At 31.4% G+C, this 19,519-nt stretch overlaps 2 protein-coding genes across 2 annotated transcripts; both read right to left on the bottom strand.

The window, feature by feature from the left end:
- Positions 1 to 9,491: 9,491 nt before the first annotated feature.
- Positions 9,492 to 12,639, bottom strand: LOC114179040 (eukaryotic translation initiation factor 5A-2). The gene is made up of 5 exons (XM_028065235.2): positions 12,416 to 12,639; positions 10,670 to 10,792; positions 10,538 to 10,594; positions 9,964 to 10,038; positions 9,492 to 9,834 (listed from the first exon to the last, which is right to left on the bottom strand). Exons 1-5 carry the CDS (start codon positions 12,536 to 12,538, stop codon positions 9,730 to 9,732), a joined length of 483 nt encoding a protein of 160 aa, XP_027921036.1. The 5' UTR covers positions 12,539 to 12,639; the 3' UTR covers positions 9,492 to 9,729.
- A 2,912-nt stretch (positions 12,640 to 15,551) lies between these two features.
- Positions 15,552 to 19,027, bottom strand: LOC114178689 (putative LRR receptor-like serine/threonine-protein kinase At2g24230). Its single transcript, XM_028064742.2, has one exon. It carries the CDS (start codon positions 18,313 to 18,315, stop codon positions 15,751 to 15,753), a length of 2,565 nt encoding a protein of 854 aa, XP_027920543.1. The 5' UTR covers positions 18,316 to 19,027; the 3' UTR covers positions 15,552 to 15,750.
- Between the last annotated feature and the right edge of the window lie 492 nt (positions 19,028 to 19,519).

Raw genomic sequence — 19,519 nt, 5'->3', positions numbered from 1 at the left:
TCATATTCATCAAATCAAATACAATGTATCAACCCTTGTATCTCAGCCCACAACGGTTCAAACAACTAAATAATTCTAGATTATGCTTCTAGCAAACTAGTGTATTGAATAGACTCATGAAACTCTACACCTGTCTTGCTTTCTTCAAAATCCTCCCATGGTGTTCCAACACTCAGAGCTACTGTCCTCAACTAAGCCATGACAGGGTTAATCCCACTGACTCCCTAAGTATGATCTTCTTTTATATCATATTGTCTGTCAAGTAGAGTCTCCTTCGACTCACACAACCTAGATATCTAACTCTATGTGAATGAGATACTAATTGAATCAAGATAGTCTCACTCCCGGAATTCTCTTTTAATACACTTGGACTCAACCAAAATCAGTATTTCCTCTTGGAAATACTAATTTGACTCTATACTAAAACTTTACATATACACACATACACTAACAAAGATAAATTCAGACAATCATAATTAACTTAAGTAGTATACAAGGAAACTATTTAGCAACACCAGAAAGCACTACTAATTCACACTCTATAATAATCATATAGACGTACCATAAATCTAAAAAATGCAAATATAATGCCACATTCAATACTACATTATTGTAATACAAACATCCAGTCAAACATATTCATAGTTTTTGCAACAATATTCCAAATTCACATGTTTTTAATCTCTTCTAAACTAAAGTGTTCAATTACCTTAAGGCTTATAAGAAAAAGTTATTATACCACACTAAAAACATCCAATCCTATAAATCCAAACAATTGTTTTACCATAACAACATCAGAGTCAAACTTATTCCTTTCTCATCTTATAGGCTAACTCTTCCATACATAATTATGATATTTCATACTAATACATTATCAAACACACTTAACTGTCATCTTTTCTCGTAAGTCAATCTCTCTTTAATCACATTCATACCAACCCCATTAAGATAAAAAGAAATTATCCAAACAACAATTCATCTATCCAAAACAGTAGTTTCTCTTCACACTCTATAATTTCACAATTCAGATCAAATCACGCGGATTCTTTCCAAATTCCAACAAACATACAACATTCATACAAAAAATAAATAAATTCAATAATAAGACCTTAAAATTTAAATTAAATTAGCTTCCCTTGTGTGATAAAGTTTGTCTAGATTTACTCTTTTTCCTTAAACAGTGTCACTCATGAAAATCCATTCTATCTACACAATCAATGGTCTGATTTCAAACAAAGGCCTGATTTCAACAAAAAGGAAGAAAAATCACATGCAATGAGAAAAGAGTTCCATGCAGAGGAAGAGAAATTGATTACTTCATAGTAAAATGACAAAAAATTATATTACTTGAAGGAAGAGGTCGATCATAGGAGACTTTGGTAGAATCTTTCGTATACATCATTCAATTGGTGTTGGATTTTCAAAAAGAGAATGGATGTGTTAGAGATTTGAGGGAGAAAAGGAAGATGATCGAGGGAAATTTAGGGTTTGAGATAAAAGGGTTTGCAAAATAAATTAGGGAATCTCACATATACAATTTAAATTAAATAAAAAGAAAATAATTGTATTTGTCATACACAACTTTAATTCATAATAAAATAATTAAAGTGATCTGTGTGAGACACAGCTTCAATTAAAAAATAAATAAATTGATGTCGTGTTTTGCATACATGATTTCGGTTAATAAAGTTTTAAAATCACATTTGTGATGCCCAAGTTCAAACAATATGATAAACATTAATCAAATTAAAATCATCTTCAATGTAGATCACTTTTTTGTAGTAGAAAAAGAAAAACAAGCTAAAATCATTTTTATCATATAAAATTTGCTTGATTAATCGTGTTCCATAAACACAACTTCTTCGATACAAAGTCATAAATCATAAGCACCACTTACCCACTATTATAATTTTTTTTTCCTAATGCAATTTTCTTTTAAGCTGATGGTACTGTTTATGTGTATCGGCACGAACGGATTTGTGCCTTTGCGCGTGTTCTTTTCAGAGTATGTGTAGCGATTTACGGGTGACGATTTGCGGGATGCAGCGTTTATTCCATCCACCCATTTGTGAGCTGATTTGAGTGTATTATAGGTAACATTATCAAATTAACCCTTATTTTAAACATGCATGTGAACCAGCTGCTCCTTTCCAAGCAGTGGTGTGTGGGTGAATTCAAGCACTGGTGTGGTGGTGTTCTCTAATTACATTTTGCACGACTGAATGCACCGGTGTTAGTGTGTGTTTTGGGTGTGTGAGTGTAGGAAGACACTAGTGTTGGTTTGTGTGTGGGGGGGAGGAAGATGGTTGGCTGAGTGAAGGGATGCGTACCGGTTACATAACTGGTGCGGTGATCTGTGTATGGCACCGGTTACGTAACTAGAGTCGTGTGTGTGTTGATTTTTTTTAACCTTTTTTGTATAAATTAGGTACAAATTTTAAATTTATTTGAATAACTTTTTTCACATTCATAAAAATTTAAATTTTTTATTTTTAAATTTCATATAATTTGTATTAATCATTTCAAATTATTTTAATAACATCAAATTACAAAATCATTATCTTTTTCCATCAAAGATATTTTGTTAACTTTCTAATTCTATCTATTTTCACAATTTATTTTATTTATCACATCAATCAAATCTCTCACTAACTTTCATAAAACTTATCTCCAAATCCACTCACTTTACCCTCTAAATCCACTAATAAACCACACATATTCATCCACTCAATTCTACACAAATTCATCTTCACAGTCTTCCTCAAATCTATCCACACAAAGGAACACACCCTGAATCTGTTTGTTTTCATATTTTTTTTACAAAAAGTACTCATTTCTAACGTCAACATATATATATATATATATATATATATATATATATATATATATATATAAGTCAACTTATTTTTTCATTTTCCTGATTTTCCCATAGCTATACTTAGCCATTTATATTTTATAAATAACAAGCCTGATTGAAGTGACTTTAGATAATGTGAATTATTTAATATTTAAAGTAGTTCAACATTGAGAAATAAAAATAATCTATTCTTTGGATTACATGACATTGTTAGTCAGACTAATTTCACTTAAAGAGGTATATATAATACTATAAAATAAAAACAAACTTATTAACAAATAAAACTATTAGTAAGCACACAAATTTGTTGGTAAAGCCAAATTATTAACGAGGAAAAAACGTCAATAAAATGCTTATCAAATTTTTTTACTAATAGATAAGAAAAACTGTCGGTAATTACTAATAGGAAAAAATTTGTTGATAATTATTTGTCAATAATTATGAACGACCTAAATTAATAGGTAATTATCTATCAATAATTATCGACAAAATTTTTCCGTCGATAAATATCACGCTTTAGTCTTCTTTTTCCTTCACTCTCCTCTGTTGTTGTCATTCGTCTATCGTCTCGTTGTTGTCGTCCATCATTGTCGTCGTCGTCACTATTGTTGTTGTCGCAACCACCACCTTCTTTTTCTCTTATTCTTCTTCTCACTCGTCTCCATCTAATTTATAACACATATTTCGTTAGATTTGGCAAGAAAATTGATGTTTATTTTATCGATGTGATTTATCTACAGAATTATCAAGAGATTTTAAAGAACACAATTACTGAAGGATTTAAAAATGAATTTTCAAAAATGTAATTACCAAGGATTTATTGACAAATTTTTAAAAGATTCAATATCCAAGAGATTTTACCACCACATGGTCAAAGCTAAAGTGAGAACTTTAACATCCATTTTACCAATAAAATTTATCAACAAAAATATTCATTGGTAATAAAAAGTATGCATTACTAATGGATTTTACTGATGAATCCATTATCCATGAAAATATTTATCGGTAACTAAAATTCTAAAACATGTTGGTAAATTCATTTGATCGACAACTTTTTTTCATTGATAAATGTTATTTGACTGATGGATTTTTCTATCGTAAAATTTTGTCAATTATGATATTTTCTTGTTGTGAAAGTTAATTATTGCATAGTTCTTAACAAGATTGAAAAGTTGAACCCCTTGTTTATGAGTCTTTTGGTGGAAGTTTTACTAAGGAGACTTAAGACAAGTTCAAATCTATACAAATGATTGACACTACCTCCAATTCAGAACTTTAAGACAATGAACTTATAAGTCTTCTTCCTTATATGGATGGACATGTATACATTCCTCTTCTAACATAAATATTCTCAATCACGAATACTTTAATGATGACCTTCTTATATTATCGTTATACTACAAGAGATATGCTTGCTTGAAACTCCTATCAACTCGAGAATCTGATATCACTAATGAATATTTTAAAAGAGTGTTATTAGAAAAACTCAACACCAATAAAATCCAATCCAAACTTAAATAAAGAATTATCACGACCTCAAACTCAAAATTTTATATTAATATAAATTTATGAGTTCTCTACTTACACTAAACTTTCTATTTTTACTTGAACTCAAATTTAAGTTACCTGTGATTGAATGAAATATGAGCATGGGATCCTACATGAAAGTTTTGAACATGGGAACATCAATTCCCATCAAAAGAAAGTAAGTTATCTTAGGAGAAATATCAAATATTAGAATCTGCATGTCACTTTCTCCGCTTGTGATTGAAATGTCTATTTATCGTTGTTATAAAAGAATGTGTTGCAGTAACATGATATCAACTGAGGGAATCATTTAAAAAAAAAAAAAATCTTTTTTTTGTTACTATATTACTATAATAATGATGATGATGAGATTTTTCATATCATTGCAAGGAAGTCCAATCTGCTGAATGGAAAGCCATAAATGCTGGTAAAAAAGGGAACCGAATTTCTCTCCTTAAACCTAACCCCTTTTGCGATTCTTAACACAAAAGTAAAATATAATGCCTTTTTTGCATTCTTACATTAAAGTTAGGTCAGTTAAGTATATATTGATTAATATTTTCTTTTCCATGCATGATAAGGTTTAAACATGTTCAGGGACATATTTGTTTTTCTATCTAACTAGTTTGCATGTCAAATTAATTCATGTATCAAGGACCTGTATAATTTCATAATAATATAATTGAGTTAAAAAAATTATTGAGTAAAAATAAAAAAGGTAAGTAATGTATACAAAAATTCATAAACAATGAACCTTATGGTTTAGATTGAAAATATTTCTTCCTTATAATAGCAATGCAACTCAACTCTTAATTCGGTTAAATTTTCATTTAAGCTAAACAATTATTTTTCTTTTTTTTTCTTCTAGTTTCTTTAATTGTTGAATATGAAAATTTCTGTAAAAGAAAAGTGAATATTAATTAGTATATTTGTTTGTAGTTTTGTTTAGAGGAGTTATATTCTATGATAATGTTTATTGAGAATTATGATTAGGATAGCAAAGGTTCATATGATATATAAATTTTTGTTTGATTTGTATATTAAGTGTAAACACATGTATTTTAACAAATATCTCTTTATTTTTACTAATGATTGAAGTCGTGAGAAATTTAAGAAGGAGTTCTCACTCATTATATATATATATATATATATATATATATATATATATATATATATGAATCCAGTAGGTAGAGTATGAGAGAACTATTATCCGTATTCTACTCGTTCCATTGACATTTTACTTATTCATTATTCTAAGGTTTAATTGTAGATTTAAGTACAAGATTAGATCAAATATTAGTATCTAGTAACACACACTTAATACAAATCTTTTAAGAAATGACCGTCAAATATTCTTTGATGTGTAGATCATTGTGTGATTTACATGATTTTTGTATGTTTTTGTTTGATTGAAGTTAGATATTTATGGATTGCTAATAAAATTGTTTCTTTTATATACATTTTCTTATATTAGAATTTTATGTCAAATAGATTATCATATTATATATATATATATATATATATATATATATATATATATATATATATATTTGTATATTTAAGTTGTATTTTGAAATATCTTGTGATTTTTAAACATTTTAAGTTATTTTATTTGCTTTATTATGTATTTTTTGAGAGTGTTACAATATAAATAAATTATTTAAAAGATATTTGAATAGATAATACATACATGTGTACGTTCATTAATAAACAGAAAAAAAAGCACTAATTTTGTATTCATGAAATATTAGAAATAATAATATATATAAATTTTGAAACGAGGAACGAAAAACACATAGTGAAACCCACTCAGAAAAGATTGTTTCATCGTAGCATACATGCAGTCAAGAAAAGGGGCACCATTTGTTGGTAGTAGACCATGCAAATACTCATGCTTTGATGGTGCTTCTGTGAATTGTGGCATGTGTGAGAAAACCTAAAGTGCATAGTGATCTGATAATTTAAAAGTGATTGAAATGGTAAATTAAAATTAAGTAAAAAAAAGAGTAAAATTATCACTATCCATATCCATATTTTTGTGACATTGCACCAATATCAAGTCTTTGATTTTAGGGTTAAATATGTTTTTGGTCCTTCAATTTTCGATAAAAATTGGAATTAGTCCCTTTTCCAAACTTAGATCCAATTTAGTCGTGTAACTTTAGAAATATGTGAATTTAATCATTTTAACCATATTTTGTTAAGTTTATTTGACATTTCATACGCATTTCTTAGCTAACATTCAACTAACGTTGAGGTGAAATTATATCAAATGGTATAAATAACTCAAATGTTATCATAAAATGTGTTCGAACGTCAAATAAACTTAACAAAATTGGGTTAAAAAGATTAAAAAGATTAAATTCACATACTTCTAAAGTTGAGAGACTAAATTAGATTAAAATTTTGAAAAGGAACTAATTCCAATTTTTACGAAAAAAAAAATATATTTAAATCTCGATTTTACCACGTTTCATATATCCATGCCAATAATGTCTGTCTTCACTCAAAGGAACCCACCACACAGCTCAGTCCAATGATTCTTGTGTATATACATAATTGGATACGTATTTAAGAGTTTAATGGTGGGGTCTAACGTGAGAAATAATTAAGAATGTTTTGGTCTTTTTAGGCATATTTTTGATATGCATAAGAAATTGTATCTTTGGAGGCTGTTTTTGGAGGGTGTGATGTGATTGAAGTCTTATTTTAATTGCATGTTATGTTGAATAAACAGATGTTGTTGTTGTGTGGATTACAAGTGTGTTATCATGTAGCAGCCAAATTCAAAAGAAGGAGCACTGTCACACCAATTTCACTATCGTTATTATTAAACGTTGATTAGAAGGCCAATAATGAAGCCATGGGTCAATACTGTAGTAGCCGAATCAATTGCAATGAAGAGACACAGAGAATTATTATTATTTTATTGTATTTTTTTTCTTAACTCAAATTCATACATGAATTCAAAGCTAAATAAAATAGCATGTGAATTCAAATCTGTAATTATTCCTTCATCAGAAACCGATTAACAAACAAACAAAAGATAATTGATCCAACTTTAAGTTAGAGTCAACGTTAATATTCAATTTCAAGTATATTGATATAAAATTTAAAATTAATTAAACATATTTAAAATATCGTCATTTTGAAATTTTACGTTAATATTCTAATTTCAAGTATATTGATATAACATTTAAAATTAATTATCATATTTAAAATATCGTTTTAATATTCTTTTATGATTTTATTTTTTAAAAGACTTATTAAAATATAAATATATTTAAATAAATCTTAATGTTAACTTTTCAACTATATAAAACAGGTTGGACCGACGAAAATAATATATCTTGAAAAATCTCACATCACTTAAAATAACCTAGACTAACAACTCGCGGCACAACCTGTGATTTAGTAGATCGAGCTTACTACGCCCTACGACAACAACACAGATAGCTTAGCTTACTTGCCAATCTCCAAGGGGCTAAAGTATACTGTTTCAATAGCTTTGACTCCCTAACATTGATTTGATTCCCGAGTTAGAATCTTGTCCATGACCATCCGTGACTCTTTCTCCCCTTCTAAATAAGGCTATTTTAGTTCAGGCAAGCTATTAATTTTGAGCTAGTGTTTAACTTTTTTTTTATACTCTTGTAATAAGGTGTTGTGGTGAGGTGTAGTTACATTATTTTGTCTGGAAAGTGTGGTCTTGTAGTAGGGTGTTGTTTTTAGGTGTAGTTAAATTCTTAATATGGAAAGTATGGGTCTACTTGAGGTCAAAGTGTTGAGAGCGTTTTTTGTGTGTGTACAAATTTACACATAGTAAATATGGGGTTGAGAATGTTTTTTTGTGGTGTACGAATTTTTTGTGGTGTACGAACATGAATGAAGTTTCCACATTATATTATTGTATTATTTATGTTAATCTGATTTATCTGTTAATAAGGTGGGTAATATTCTTATTTGATGACATGTTTTTTCCAACAAAACATAAACATGTGTATTTAAATTATTTTTCATTCTAAATTATGTAAGACTATTAGACATATTAAAAATATAGTTTTTATTAATTTTATAACAACTGAGAAAATTAAAGTTAACTTGGAATATCTAACATAAACAAATATTGTAAATCGTAAGTATGCTAATACAAATTTTACGAGGATAATGAAGATTTTTTTTTGTTTTTCGATTGACTTTTCTATGTCGCCCGAACTGAAATCTAACTTCATCAACGGTATTATTACGGTTACTGTTTTTGATGAGTTTGTAGCACGAATTTCTTGGCATGGAAGGCCGCATAATATTACTACGTCAACTACCATAACATTGTTGACAAGAAAAAACTAAATTTTAAGAAATGTACACAATTCCAAGAAAATAAATCCGAAATTTCAAAAGATATGCTATATTTTCCGTTCGCCAATTTAAGTTCTCAATAAATAGAGCTTTGAAGTTAACTTGTCAAGAAAATTTGTTTATTTTATTAGAAAAGAGTTTGTTTTCTTTTTTAAAAATCATTTATATTCAATTAGATTTAAAAGAAGTTGTAAATATAATATGAAATGAAAACAATATGATACTTAAATCTCTTACAAATTTATATATAACTTTGTTATATATAAATATATTTGTATTTTGTTTTGCCGACCAAATGCATTTTCCTCTCCGATACACAATCTTATAGCATCATTTCAATAATTAAATAATGAGAATAAAACAAAATCAAGAAACAATAAAAAGGCAAACAAATTTGGTGATCCAAGATAGACGTGATTTTCAAATCGTGATGCAGGTGTTTGCTATCACAACTTCGCCAAGAATTAGCATATGATTTAGAACAGGAAATACTATTTCTATTGTCTAAAAATTGAAAATACAGAATTGTTAATGTTTTTTTAATATACCAACATAAGTGTATTTTAAAGTTTTAATAAAGAAATAACTCTAAAAACTCAACTCCACATAGAATCTAAACTCGTGGAAGACATGTTGTAAATATGCAGTTAACTTTACCACTAATCCCAAAATGAAGATGGCTGGCTATCCAGAAATCTACTACAGTCACTATCCTAAGTCTATTCGTGTATCATCTGATAAGTGCAGAGAGTAGCAATAGTATTATATATTAAACTCAACAAAAACAAATAAGCACGAGACATTTATGAGAATTGCATCCAATCCAAGATCGTTGTTGTGCAAGGATTTAAGTTTTTCAAGCACAGGCAAATTTCCATCTGATGAAATTTATTTTGCACACATGCAACGGAAAATATAATACTACCTGTTAGCAACATAAGAATAAAAAGCATGCTATCAGCTACAGCTACAGCCATAGCATCATTTTAATTTTTGGGACCGATGTCCTTCAAGGCACAGATCTGCTCTTCTCCCATAGCAGACATGACAGAAACCACAAGATCTTTTCCTTCAGCAAAGCCTTCTTTAATCTACGTACAAATCAAACAAACAATAAATTAATTAACGAGGTACAGTTCTTATTGGGCATAAAACCATATCCTAAAATAAAACAAAATTAAGCAAGGAAAGCAGCTTTAAAAATGATTTTAGCAACACACCTGAGAAAGCAGAGAGTCGTCAGTGGGAAGCCTAAGATCATCCTTGGTATTTCCGTTCTCAGTCAACAGACTCACCTAAAAGAATCCACAGCAATTGGTTAAGAATGCTATGCTACTCTCAAAAATCATAATAATCCAACTACTTTTTCTTGCTGATGACATTCTTGCTTTGACAATAACACTGAGGGTAATATTTTGGCATCCTTTTACCTGTTTAATTTAACCAAGTTCAATTTATTCGACTTAAGAAATATAGCAAGTTGGAAGTGCACCACCCAAAGGCATCTTGGACTATGTACCCAAAGAGGGGATCTTATCTTGAATTGAATGTAAAGATTTCAATAAAAAATTGTGATAAAAGAAACATTGAATCAATATGAGATTCAAGTTTCTCCAAGTCACGGAAGTATTTATCTTCTTAAGCAACCTTCAATTCAACAAAGGATTTTCCAAATTCTCAGAAATGGTATCCTCACCAATGTAGTTCATAAAAATTTCTCTCGTTTCTTTCTCATTTTACAAACCACAAAAACAATTCCACGTCACCTTAAGTTGGAAGTAAAAGAAAACTTACAAAGCCATCTTCAGATATATCAATCAGCTGATAGTCAGTGCGGTTCACGTGTGGAACCTGCAAAAAGAGCAATTATGATTGAAATGCACCACCACTAGAAAATATTACATGCACAAGTGAATGCAGTATTACATCACAGTTGTGGGAAGATGGAACGATATCTTCAAGCTTTTTCCCATTAAAAATATCAATGGCAACAAAGTGGCATTTTGCATGTCCATGCTTGCCTGTTTTTGATGTAGAAACTTCTACGACCTGTTAAGATAAATTGAAAACCAACAGGAGAACAAAAGTGATGTTTACTTAACTGGCTATCTCAAACTCAAATCAAAATAGCAGACAAATAACATTCAACAACAACAGAAACCTTATCCCATTTGGTGAGCTCAAATATCACAGACAAATAACAGCAATACTTAAAATGTTTTGTATGGAATGACAAATTTGCTAGAACCAAAGAATGGGAACTAGATCATCTATCACCATATAGAAAAATAGCAACACAAATAATAAAATATTGAAGTTATAACATAAATACATTGTTCATAAATCATATTGTTATAACTCAGGTAGAAAACGTATTTAAAGAAAAGACAAGTTTTGGAAGGAAAGAAAATGAAGTATGTAGTATTTAGTAACAAACTAAAACTAAGCAATAAAACTTGGTGTCATGAATGGACTCTGATAAGTAACCAAGCACTTGGGAAACCCACCCTCAAAAGTTAACTATTAAGGAGTGAGAACCAACACTCATACTCCAACGAACATCCCATACTACTCGATGTAAGACTTGGGCATCCCATTATTAGTTCCTATCAGAATCATCTGTACTAAGTAATAGTACTTAACACATCCAATAAGGGTACAGCAGCTATCCAGGAGCACCCATGCAGGATAGATTGCTATTATGTTAAAGAACATATTTCTGAAGCATAGTTACATGTGTGTTAGGATTATGGGTGAGAAACAGCAACAGACGCAGCAATTTCTTGCGGTTCATTTTGGTATCAACAAATTGATAAAAAGGTGCAAATTGTTGAGGAGCCCTTGAGATTGTTATACAATAATATACCTGAAAAAGAATACTCGTATGCGCCACAAAAATATTGAAAAAACATGGCATCAACCAGGAGAGTGGGACAATGTAAAGGTACAAAGCAACCATCTTTAGGCATTACAAAATTGAAATAGGACACATTCTATATTTTATTTTGAGTAAGGACAAAAGATCAAGCAAAGCAATCAGTGTGCACTCTCCCACCCATAAAACACCAATAGATATTTCCACATAAAAAAAATTAAAAAAAAACAAAAAAAAACTCTTGTTAAACCCTAATCAGCATCATCATCCATTCACCTCTTGTTCATACTTTCTCTTTCTTCATTCCTTAATATTTGTTATCCACAATCCTATAGCTGAATCATGCGAGGAGCACGCTATCAGCATCTACCGTCCCGCACAAAACATCATCTCTCCACTTAAGACGAGATCGAATAAAAACAATCCATCTCACGTTCCAAACTTTTCGGTTCTTTCCACTTTCTGCAATTCCTTTTCAGCAACAGAAACCCCGAACTTCCTTTCATAATTTTTTAATACAAAACAATTTTAAAAGAACCTGCTATTCTCTAATCACTTCCTTTCTATCCAATTTATTTCTTTCTTTACACTAAAAGAATTCCGTCTAAAAAAAAAAACAAATAACTTATCGAATCTGAAACAAACAAACAGACGCTACATCGATATTTCTCAGAATAAAACTGTGTTGAGTCCCTGCTCCATGCAATAGATGAGATCAGAATGAAAATCACAGTCACAAAACCCAGGAAAATAAAATCGTGTAACTGAAAAGTAAAAAACGAAGAAAATTATAAAACCTTGCAAGGCCTAGATTTGATGACGATGTAACCGTTCTTGCGAATGGTACCAGCCTGCTGAGGATACGTCTTGGACGCTCCTGCATCTGCGTGAGAATCGAAGTGATGCTCTTCGTCAGACATATTCACCCTTCTCTCTTTTTCTCTCTGAGCAGAAAATAAAAACTACAAACAAAAAATGAAGAAGAAGGAGTGAGGAAGGAGAGTCACTACTACACTCTCACATGTGGTCCCCGTGTTTTTATTCTAATCCCCAGATTACCCTCACCTAATTCACTATTTTACATCCAATCCTCACCGTTCATTATCATTGATAAATCCTAACTTAATTATCATTACTGTGCATAATATTCTCTCCCTAATTTTCCCTCAAGAGCAGTTGTTTTAATATTGATTATTTTAAATCATTAATAATTTTTTATTTAATTTAAAATTTTGAACGGTTGTGGTAAATGAATAATTAATAAAATATTAACAACCTAGAAAATAATATAAAACACAATATTACTGAAACATGGCTTTTATGTTTTCATTTGAATTTGATATACTTTTTATAATTTTATTTTATCATTAATAAATTTTAATTTCTAGATTTTATATTTTATGCCAATTATTAAAATTAATCTTCTTGATAACAAATATCCTTAAAGTTTAATACAGTGTGTGAATGTGACAGTGTATTGTCAATAGATAACAAAAGGGCCAAAGCCCATAAAATACTGTGGCCCAGAGAAGCAAATGACTAAACTTTTGGTACCATCTTTTTGTGACGGTAAAACATGTAAAGGGATTTTTCCAACTGTTTTCCAACTGTTGGAAAAAGACTACACAGAAATTCCCATAATGTCATGTTTTATCCTTTATTCATTACCCAAATAAATGGATAAAGTAGTCTGGTTAACATTCCTTCCAAACACATTTCATTTAAAACTTAAAGACAAGATAATTGCTATCTCAACAACAACATACCAAAACATAATAACAGGTTGAAAATAAATATGTCTAACTGTTACAAAATAAAAAATACAATGGGTATTTCATTGTAATTATTAGCTTGAAAATAATGGTCTAGACTAATATTTTAATTGGAACGTGTATCAAAATTAAACCAATTTTAATTTCTTGTCAAAGTTTAGAAAATAAAAATATATTTTAATTAATATTAAAAATAATATATTTTAATTAAATTTTTTTAAGTATAGTTTTTAAACATTTTTCAAATTTAAATTCAACATACTCTTTTTAACACATTCCTGCTTGTACATACATACATATATGATGGAAGAAGAGGCATGGGTGGTGGCCAACCAAATCAAGACGATCATTCAAAATTATTTGCAATCATCATGCCTCCATTGCTAAGCATGTGGAGATGTTATCATGCATGCAACTGATGCTAAATGAGATGTGTATATTGGGTAAATAAAACTGATTAAAAGATACATTTTAATATATATATATATATATATATATATATATATATATATATATATATATATTAACAAATTCATATATAGTTTTTTCATGACGGGCAATAATTTATTTATTATTAGTTTATTTGATTGGATTTATTTATTTATTTATGAAAAAATAGTTTCAGTTGTTGCACTCCACTTCAATTTATTCCAACCCTATTATCATCTGGGAGTTCTCTCATTCACACAGTTGGTCTTTTACCTCATTTTCAGCAACGGTAAACATATTTTTTTCCACTGATAACGGTTCATAAAATGAAATCAAATTTGTTATAATTGAATAATAAAATTATGTGTATAAATTTATAATTAGGCATAAGTTTGAGGAGCGACACGAGTTCAAATTAATATACTTAAATTAAATGTGATTTTCATGTTTAATCTTTATCAGAATTTATCAGAATTCATTATCCATAAGTCGTAAACTTCTTTTTCTCTTTCACATGTATTTCAATACCCTCACAATGTACATGTACAAAAGATACCAAAGAAATTTGTGAAAATCAATGCTTGTTGGAAGTCTCACATGAACTAGAAATAAAATAATTTTATATTATATAAGTGAGGTGCAAACGGTAAGATGGATCACCAATTTATTGGGTTCACACTGATTTAATTAAGAAAAATAAAATAAGGTTTTTTAATGGACTTTCGGCCCATTATGTAATTTAAATTTCCAACACTTGCATCACGTTTGAGGAGAGAGAAAAAATAGAGTAAGTTATATATTGAGATTCTCTCTATTATTTATTTAAAGTATCCGTTGGAATTTGGTTCCTCCTGATCTGTTTTAGGCATTTTATTATTTACATATTATTTATTTAGGAAAGATTTGATCTGGGTTTTGCACACGTAAGGTGTGTGCTGGTTCCTCTTTATCTGTTTTAGGCATTTTATTATTTGCATATTATTTATTTAGGACAGATTTGATATGGGTTTTACTTTCGCACTGTTATCTATTATTTTTTAGATCTTTCCAACACAAATTTCACCTTACAAGTTGATTTTGTGGCATTGAATTAGGCTTAAAGTTCATTCTTATCCTGGGCGTTAGTCCACCCTTATCTCGGCATGAGTGCTCCTACTCTACTATTAAAATTCATTACTTATAACAATGTTATTAATAGGTGTTTTTGTAACCAATGTAGAAACTATCATTCTACAAAACTTAGAATCAATATACAATAATTTCGATATTAGTTACTAAACACATGATATTAAAAGGTGTTTAATCCCTTCATGAAAATTGATGATCATTCTTTTCTTCTTAGAATCTTTCTTGTGTTTTCTCTCACCATGACACCATTGTGAGAAGAGATCCATTTTTTTCTTTTCACGTTTGAAAAAAGATGGCAGAGGCTACATATTACCGCAATTTTCTCTGTGATGGCTTTGCCGTTCGGATTCTTGCATCTCCCTTGCCTTCAACTCTACGTATCTCTGACAAACATTTTATAGTAAAACCATTTTACTTACAAAATCAGCATGTGTTTCTCTCAACATTGACAAACGTAAGTTTCAATTATTTTATCAATTAATTCTGATTATATATTCTTATTTTGTTTATCAGTTAATCTTAAACACCATTGTAAAACCTGAAAGGCTTAAACAATCATAGTAAAATCACAAGTTATAGTTGAAAGATCAGGTTTCACTGTATATTCATCATCAAAGTTTTTTTGTTCATTTACCAGAACTGGTAGGGTGAAAATGAAAAGAAATCAACATTCAAGAACTCATAACTGCTTTACATTTTCTCCTAGGAAGCACCAGAAGCTCTCAAGAAAGATAAAATAGAAAAATGGAAGAAAACGCAATGAAAGAAAAAGACCTAACTCATTCTCATCATGCTAGTACTAATTAATCAGCAGAAGGTTCAATATCCTTCAGAAGTCCAACTATCTGTTGCATGCTTGGTCGTTTGAAGGGATGATCCGCAGTGCAAAGATAAGCAATCTTAAGAGCCTCTTCCATTTGTTCATCCGGTCCTGTGTCACGAATTTTTGGATCAATGGCATTTGAAGATTGGTTCTTTCTCACAAGTCCTCTCACCCAGCTCACCAAAGTTGCATCTTTATCATCAGGGTAGTCATCTCCAACTGGTTTTTTTCCAGTTACTAGCTCAAACAACACCACCCCAAAACAGTACACATCAGATTTTGGAGTTGGGGTGTCATATTCCGGTTGAGAAAACTCTGGTGGAACATAACCAGGTGAGCCACGCGCAATTTCATCATCCAAGCCACTTCCAAAAATCTTGGCAAGTCCAAAATCCGACAACCTCGGCTCCAAATCATAGTCCAAATAAACACTGCTAGCCTTAACTGCTCTGTGAATTATTGGAGGGGAGCAACCATGATGCAGAAATGCCAATGCTCGAGCCGTGCCAAGAGCTATCTTGTGGCGAAATCTCCAAGATGTGAGTAACCCTTCAGAGCCAGCGTTTTGAATTCCATTGTTGTCTGTTTCTTCCCATGTGTCTGTGCTCCAATCATCTGTGCTTTGTACCCCAAGTGGCAGGTCGTAAAGCAGGTTCTGCAAGTTACCATTCTCCATGTAATCGTATATAGCAATTCTTTGATCCCCAGCCACACAATATCCAGTTAAAGGAACAAGATTGGGGTGCTTGATTCTACCAAGAAACTCTAGCTCTCTTGCAGCCTCCTCATCTGTTAATGTAGAACCAACAACCAAAACTTTAACTGCTACATGAATACCACCAGGCAGAAAACCTCTATAGACTGGCCCAAATTTTCCCTCAGCCAAAAGGGTGCCTCTGTCAAAGTTGGAAGTTGCAGCCAAGAGGTCTGCAAATGTGATGTTCAACAATGGCTTCTCAAAGATTACTACTGGGACTGATGTTGCTTGCTTGACATCAGCCACCCATGTTGTTGAATCAGTCTGGAATGAAAAGGGACCTGAAATGTTTTGTTCCTCTTTGTATGATGATTGCTTGAATTCCCACATTTTTGTTTTCCTTCTGCAACCAAATGCTAGAAACAAAAGCCCAGCCAGCACAAAGATCATTGAGAAGGTCAGTGCCAGGGCCAGCTTCATTCCCGTGTGTCCACTGTCTCTTCTTTTGAAGAGTCGCGGATTTGCAGCAAGTGGACAACTGTTCAATGATCCAAAGAATGCTTTTTGCAGGATCTCAGGTTTGATTTCAGAAGCACAAAGGGTTAGGTTATTATAAGAGAAGTTGTATTTCTCCATAAAATGGAGTTTTTCAAGGACAGATTGAGGGACTGCTCCAGTCAAATTGTTGTTTGAGAGGTCTAAGACTCGGAGGTGTTCATTCCTCAGTGAGGGAATTTTCCCACTCAGATGATTCAATGAAAGATCAAGGGCACTCAATTTGATTAATTGTGAGATTTTACCAGGAATTTCACCGACAAGGCTGGTTTTGGATAAGTTCAGATATTCCAAATTCAGGAGCATTTCAATTTGGGGTAATTTCTGTATGGTGAATCTATTGTGTGCAAGATTAATGTGTTTCAAATTCAATGACTCGTTCAAATTTTGAAAAAACTCCCCACTAAGCTTATTCTCTGACAAATCCAGGTAAACTAAATGAGACCAGTTGTAACCACTAAAGTTGTATAGTACCTGTGGAATGTGGCCTTGAAATTGGTTTCTGCTAATGTCCAAAACCTCCAAATTTCCCTGAAACATGTCCACAATGGAACCCTGAAACGAATTCCCTGATATGTTGAGATTAGCAATGGACTTTAATCCAGAAATATCTGAAACACGACCATTAAAATTATTCCCAGCAAGGTTCAACATCCTAAGCTTGGGAAAAGAAGCACCAAAACCTTCTGGAAGTGTTCCATTGAGCTGATTTGATGAAAGATCAATTGAAACTAGAGTCTGGCACTTGAGAATCCCAGAAGGTATGTTGTGTGCAAACCTGTTGTGGTTGAGTTTTAGAATCCTTAGACTCAGCAGTGAGCAAACAGCTTCAGGAATTTCCTCGGAGAAATTGTTGCTGGACAAGTCAATGCTTTCTAGCAAACCAAAGTTGCCAATGTTGCTAGTCAGTGAACCAGAAATATGATTCCATGAGAGGTTAAGGTTCTTGAGGGAACTTAGGCTCCAAAAATCTGAAGGCAAGCCAGTGATTTTGTTGTGGCTAAGATCCAAAGTTTGAAGTTTGCCAAGCTTGCCTATGGTGTTATCAGGTACAGTGCCAGAGAGGTTCATACCAGAAAAGACTAAGCTAACAACATGTTCTCTATTGGCATCACAAGAAACCCCTTGCCAAGAACACACAGAAGCAGAGAAATTGTAGGCTTGTGAGGATGTTAAACTCATATGCTTCAAGAAAGCAGATACAAAGAAGTCATCAGTATTTGGTTGCTGAGATGCCAAATGCTTGAACAAAAGTACCAAAACCAGAACAGAACCAAACACTCCCAACCCCATCAAGGAGTGATGTCTGCTACTTGCAAAAGATGCAAACCAACAAAGGAAAATGCCCCCTCAGAACTTCAAAACATATCATCAAGCATGATTGTTTACAGTAAGAAAAATCTTAGCCAGGGAAACAACTTTTTTACTGCACAATATAGCACAGAAGGACACAACACATGCTAAAGGACACGGTAGTTGAAAGAGTAAAAGTACACAGCACGGACTTATAGAACTAATGTTACTTTTTGAGAAAAATCAAAGACACTATGATAAAATGAAGATTGTGGACTGTAAAGAAGAGAATGTGAACCAGTTTGTCTGGATGTGAGGATCCCTGAAAGCCAACAAAAAGAAAGATAGATAAAGAAACAACCGATGCAAGAATCAAACTATTGGCTTTGTCTGGACTCAAGGGTGCGGAAAAGCTGAGATGCTTTGGTTCTGAGGCAGCACTTTTTGTGTAGAGACTTAGTTTTCAAGAGGGCTTTTTCCCCCTTCAAAAGTGGCAGAGAAAACGCAACATGCAGTGCAGTGTTTACTGGGAAAGATAAGTGAACAGTACCGTGCTTCAGCTTCATAAATGGGAAGGAACTGAACCCATTGAGGAGACAGTTGGTTATGGTGTGAATATATCAGATTTGTTGGTGTGAATTCAATGATTCTTTGTTGAGTGAGGAAGGGTGTTTATCACCATTTGGAGAAAAGAAAAGAAAAGAAAGAAAAGAAAAGTCTCTTTAGAAGCTAATATCATAATTATATGACGAAAAAAAGTGAGAACATATATCATTTCTTGTTCACTTTTTACAGAAACCTCTGTTATGCTACACTTACTTGCTCAGTGGTAATTACATTAACCTATTAACCTGTGCTTACTTTTAAAAATGGTTCATAATTCAAATTTTTAAAGAAGGGTTTTTTTTTTTTTAAATATATTATATAAAATTCTTAAGGGGGACCAACAACATGACCTCGATTTTGTATGACCCTTTTGACGAAAGTTATGATCTTTGTGATGAAATTAATGTTTTCGTTTTGACAGAGTGAAATTAATGTTGTTGGTACTAGAAAAAGTAGGAAACACCTTTGGTTTGTTAGTTGTTACCAGCATCTTTACTTTATAATGGTTGTTTCACAACCCAGTTCCAGTCCCCCCAAGAACTTAAATAATTGTTTTATGATGAAGATGATTTCAATGGGTTAGCTAGGGTTCTTGGTA

This window comes from Vigna unguiculata, chromosome 3 (assembly GCF_037176805.1).
Source record: "Vigna unguiculata cultivar grain cowpea cultivar isolate G323 ecotype 2 chromosome 3, ASM3717680v1, whole genome shotgun sequence".
Taxonomy (NCBI): Eukaryota; Viridiplantae; Streptophyta; class Magnoliopsida; order Fabales; family Fabaceae; genus Vigna; species Vigna unguiculata.
The sequence above is the reverse complement of the archived record's forward strand: the minus strand, read 5'-3'. Positions and strand labels throughout refer to the sequence as shown.

Bases quoted from the DNA above. Each gene is read 5' to 3' on its own strand.
- LOC114179040 (XM_028065235.2), bottom strand. From the start codon at position 12,538: ATGTCTGACGAAGAGCATCACTTCGATTCTCACGCAGATGCAGGAGCG. The intron at 10,793-12,415 runs GTTTTATAATTT...TTATCTTAACAG, and splicing joins TCAAATCTAGGCCTTGCAAG to GTCGTAGAAGTTTCTACATC. The intron at 10,039-10,537 runs GTAAGTTTTCTT...GGATTCTTTTAG, and splicing joins ATATATCTGAAGATGGCTTT to GTGAGTCTGTTGACTGAGAA.
- LOC114178689 (XM_028064742.2), bottom strand. From the start codon at position 18,315: ATGGGGTTGGGAGTGTTTGGTTCTGTTCTGGTTTTGGTACTTTTGTTC.